Raw genomic sequence first — 4,641 nt, 5'->3', positions numbered from 1 at the left:
ATTGCCACATTTACCATGAGTACTGACCTTATATTGACATTTTTAATTTTTTTTTTTTTGACTTGGGCTGAAGACGCATCACTCTGATTGTGTGCATCATGTGAGCTTAGTTTAAGCACGCCCAATTGTTACGCTGCTGGATGAGTCACGAGAAGCTGCAGCCTCTCAGCTGCTGCCGCTGCAGCTTTAAAGAGCCTCCCACCCACCCAACCACCTACCCACCCACCCATCCACCCACAGTGCGTGCGTGCTCACTGCTCAGCCCTTTGCCAGTCGGCTGCAGAACATGCCTGGTTCGGCCATGAACGGCTTCTCGGAACCGACGGGATACCTGACCCGGATTCAGAGCTTCAGCGCTTGTCACCGCCTGCACAGGTACGGTCGCTTTTGGAGGACGGTGATCACCTTGGCAGCTTTGCAAATGTATTGCGTTGGGAGTTTAGGACCACGAGGAAAGCGCCTGCGTAAGCAGGAAACACACAATTAAATCCACTCTGTGGGTTTGACATGTTATGTAAGACTTTGAGTTTTCTTTCTGTCTCTTCATTTTCATTAGGCCGTGTAAGCAATTGTGTGCATTGGATGCATTGTTGTGGGAAACTATTGCATGATCAATATTTTCTGCTAAACTGATTGTTATTGTCAATGTTAGAATAAAAATACCCGTGACTGTACTTTTCACTTTTAATGTTGGAAATGTGAACTATTTGTCAGTATCCTCTTTGTGCACAGTGCATGTTTAGAATTTTCAATATTGAGTTACATGAGATTGGCATTATCAAATAACTCTGAAGCATCATTTTTATCAGACAAATATTAAGTTATGACTCTAAATCTTTCAAAATCACACCAATTTCTGGCTGATGCTTTAAAGGGGCAGTTTAGATTTTTATTTTTCAACATTTATTTATTTGAAGACTATTCATTTCAATACTCAGCAAAGAAGATATAGTCTGAAGTGAAAGAAAAACAATCTTGTGGTGAAATAACCTTTAAATTTGTTGCTTCATAATTTCTGTTTGCCCCGAAAAGTACACAATGTAAATGATTCTTATCTCCTTTGTAGTGTTCACTTGACTGATGAAGATAATCTAAAGGTCTTTGGGAAATGTAACAATCCTCACGGCCATGGACACAACTACAAAGGTTGGTTTGAGTGTTCACTTGTGCAGCACAATTCTTAAAGTTGTGTGGCCTGGGATGAACTTTGATTGGTCTAAGTAAACTTTGGATAACTCATTGTTATTTTTTTTTCATGATCCTGTGTAAAGTGACCTTAAGCTAGAAGGCTTTCCATTCCAACAATGCATATACTTAAGTCATATTACAAATGAGTGTCTGCAACTCTTCCTATCGCGGTTCAATATTGCCCACTCATTAATTACAACTTATTTGTTTCCACAGTGGAGATAACTGTGCGCGGAAAGGTAAGCGTAAAGCTTTATTTATTTATTTTAACTTCCCATGACACTTTATGCCAAGCATACAATGTCTCAACAGTCATAAAAATACACTGCCGGAGCCAGACATTTATATACAGCAGTCTGCCTTGATTTGTTCCTTCTATTGCATGGTTAACACTCCATGCACATTATGTGACCATCAAGCAGAAATGGAGAATGTCTACAAGCACTGCTTTAACCAGTACAACATAAAGCCTGACCGATTACGCGACCTGCCGATTACATCAGCCGAGTTTACTGTGACACAGCCAAACGCAGCACGAGGGGGACTTTATTGATTTGAGGGGAAGTGGAGAGAAGGAGTTCTGGTTGGACTGGGGGTTCTGGAATGGGAGGCTCGTGACTGACTAGACTGATAATGAATAGCTGGGAGTGCTGACCGAGTTTAACTGCTTAACACGCCACTTAACAAACCAGGACAGGTAAGGTTGGTTACTTGATTGCGGGGGCGTGGCTGTGACGTCAATGCAAGTGAACGGCTGGCTGGCTGGCTGGGTGACATGTGACATTTACCTCTTAACATCGGCATTGGTCATATGTTTGCAGTTGAGTCCACATTTGAAGTTTGTTTTTGGAATTGGATTCAAAAAAATCTTTGCCCTGCAGTCTGAAAGGAGAAAAGTATAACTCTCTATGTGCATGTGTGTTTATGTATAGATTGATCATATCACCGGCATGGTAATGAACCTGACTGACTTGAAGAGGTCCATAGAGGTAAGAAAAGCAGAATAATGGCAAGAAATGATTTGAATCTTCCAAATATTAGGTAAAAGCCAACTGACATGTTGGTCAAAGTTAAATCATTGAACTGCATTAATTGACATCTGCTAGCTAGCCAAGTCGAATGTCATTTGAGTGATTTATTCCATTTTCAGGAAGTCATCATGATTCCACTTGATCATAAAAACCTGGATAAGGATGTCCCGTATTTTGCTACTATTCCCAGGTATGCAACTTCTGTGACAGTATACTTCTTTTTATACCGTGGCGACTATCAAATAAGCATAGATAATGTTGTGTTGTCTCTAATTTTAATAATGTCTACTAGGCACATCTCGTTTCTTTACTTGCAACTGTCCTCTGAAGATCGAGGGTGGAACAAATATTTGGTGAAATTAAACAAAATCAACATGCATCAACTACAATAATCAAATAAGCTTAACTACTTCATTTGAAGGAAACAAAAACAAGACCATAAAGGGAAAAATTATGTTTCCTTGATGCAGGAAAGCCCCTTCACAGTCCTTTTTGACAGACAGAGCTTTTTGTGTTGTCCCACTCTGCCCCACTCTCAAATGGTGTTCCACAGGGTTCACTTTTGGGGTCCCTGCTTTTTTTCCTTTTATTCACGGTCTCTGCAATACGATAACAAATCATTGTATTTCCTTTCACTGCTGTGAAGATGACATTCAGATCTAAGGGACACCTCCTGCTTAAGGCCACTTTGTCATGTCTGGATGACATGAAAATGCAGGCCCTATCTTTTGATTTGATTTTTTTTCTATTACTCCTCCTTCTAATGACTTTATTTTCTGTCTTCTAGCACAACCGAGAACCTGGCTGTTTACATATGGAACAACATGGCAAAGTCTATTGCACCTAATATTCTCTATGAAATTAAAATTCATGAGACAGATAAAAATATTGTTACATATAGAGGAGAGTAGATGGCTATTATAAACCTTGTGTGGTTTGCGTACTGTAACTCACAATAAGTTTTGTTGGACATGTGTTTTATGAGGCTGGGCTTATATTTAGGCTGGTATAGTTGTGTTACTTTTATACCAAAGACATTTCCAGTATTATTTATGTATAGCCACTTGAGATTGGCAGCCATCTCCTTTTGAGGGAGGGAGGTCTGAATGAAAAGGTAAAGAGAGGCTCAGTGTTGTTTCTTCTGTAAAATACATTTTTATTCAATGATTATTGACCTTTTTGTGTGTGACAATAATCTTGCATTAGTATTAGAAATAAATTCTTGACTTAAATCCTTGACCCATTGAGCTCCGGTTCTTTTCAAATCCTCTTCACTCTGCTTCATGCTGGGAATTCATTTAAAGCTAGATCAATATTAGACATTCCACACTAGAAGGAGAAATAATTGTATTCTGTACTTATCCTGGTTGTGAAGTACAAAAACAATACATTGAAGCTTTACCACCAGATGGCGACATAACCTAAAAATTCATTCACTGTCAACAGGTGAGATGAAAAAAACATTTGTCCTGTTGTCTGGTCTGGAGGAAAAAAAAAATCTACATGTATCTTAAATCTTTAAAAGTAGGTTTAAATTACTTTTTGCCCATGATGATGGTATTAAATGTGATCCACCACCATCCTACTGCGACTTCTGGAAATGGTACTGGGCCAGATGCCTGCTGGAGAAACTGTACAAAAAGGGTGTGACAAAGCCATTCTTCTTCAATCTGCAAAGTATTCAGAGGCTGGGGGCTCTTGGAAAGAGTGTGAAGGGAGTGACTTGAGTAAGTTGAATACTATTTGCTCTTGATACGCTTGCAATGGCAGACTGCCTATTTAAACATCCGGACAGAAGATGTGGCGCATATGATGCCTCGCTAATGTTTAATGTTGACAAAAGCAGCGGGTTTAGACTGCAACAGGGCACCCACTCTTTCTCAGGTATTAATCGAATTTTTTAAGCCCAATAAGAGTACGGCAGTCATAAACTGATGACAATCTCCCGATTTATCTTCTGAATTCAAATATCAGAGGTCAAAGAGTGACTTGGAGTGAATTGTGTTAGTTCTACTGTAAAACTATTTTGCCAATGGGTCACTGGAAGGAGGCAAAGTGGAAATGATACTAGGCAAAAGAAAAAGAATGTGCATAGTAAGACTGTATGTGCTTGCTTTCAGCAGGCACCTAATAAGGGTTGATGGCCAGCCAGTTCTGAGGCATGTGATGAGCTAAGATCATCATCAAAGGAAGCTCACAGATCCTGGAGCTTACCTGCTGCATTTTGGCAAGCACTAAAGCTCCATCACATTCACAGTAAACTGGCTAAAACCAGTAAGAACTCCAAAAATAAGTATGTTTTTAAATGAAAGTGAAGTACAGCAATAATGTTGAACTGTACTGTGATTTGCAAATCAAGACAAAAAAGGTGTAAGTGTGTGCGTGTGGTGGTGGGGGGTCCGATGAGGTAAACGGGTGGGGG

At 39.8% G+C, this 4,641-nt stretch overlaps 1 protein-coding gene across 1 annotated transcript; it reads left to right on the top strand.

Annotated features, from left to right (window-relative positions):
• Nucleotides 1-203: 203 nt before the first annotated feature.
• On the top strand, nt 204-3,458 carry pts (6-pyruvoyltetrahydropterin synthase). The gene is made up of 6 exons (XM_088359754.1): nt 204-375; nt 1,067-1,146; nt 1,405-1,427; nt 2,121-2,177; nt 2,339-2,409; nt 3,007-3,458. Exons 1-6 carry the CDS (start codon nt 287-289, stop codon nt 3,128-3,130), a joined length of 444 nt encoding a protein of 147 aa, XP_088215880.1. The 5' UTR covers nt 204-286; the 3' UTR covers nt 3,131-3,458.
• The last annotated feature ends 1,183 nt before the right edge of the window (nt 3,459-4,641 follow it).

This window comes from Syngnathus floridae, chromosome 18 (genome assembly GCF_059516105.1).
Source record: "Syngnathus floridae isolate MCC-2025c chromosome 18, RoL_Sflo_1.0, whole genome shotgun sequence".
Classification (NCBI taxonomy): Eukaryota; Metazoa; Chordata; class Actinopteri; order Syngnathiformes; family Syngnathidae; genus Syngnathus; species Syngnathus floridae.
The sequence above is the reverse complement of the archived record's forward strand: the minus strand, read 5'-3'. Positions and strand labels throughout refer to the sequence as shown.

Bases quoted from the DNA above. Each gene is read 5' to 3' on its own strand.
- pts (XM_088359754.1), top strand. From the start codon at position 287: ATGCCTGGTTCGGCCATGAACGGCTTCTCGGAACCGACGGGATACCTG. The intron at 1,147-1,404 runs GTTGGTTTGAGT...TTGTTTCCACAG, and splicing joins CCATGGACACAACTACAAAG to TGGAGATAACTGTGCGCGGA. The intron at 1,428-2,120 runs GTAAGCGTAAAG...GTTTATGTATAG, and splicing joins AGATAACTGTGCGCGGAAAG to ATTGATCATATCACCGGCAT.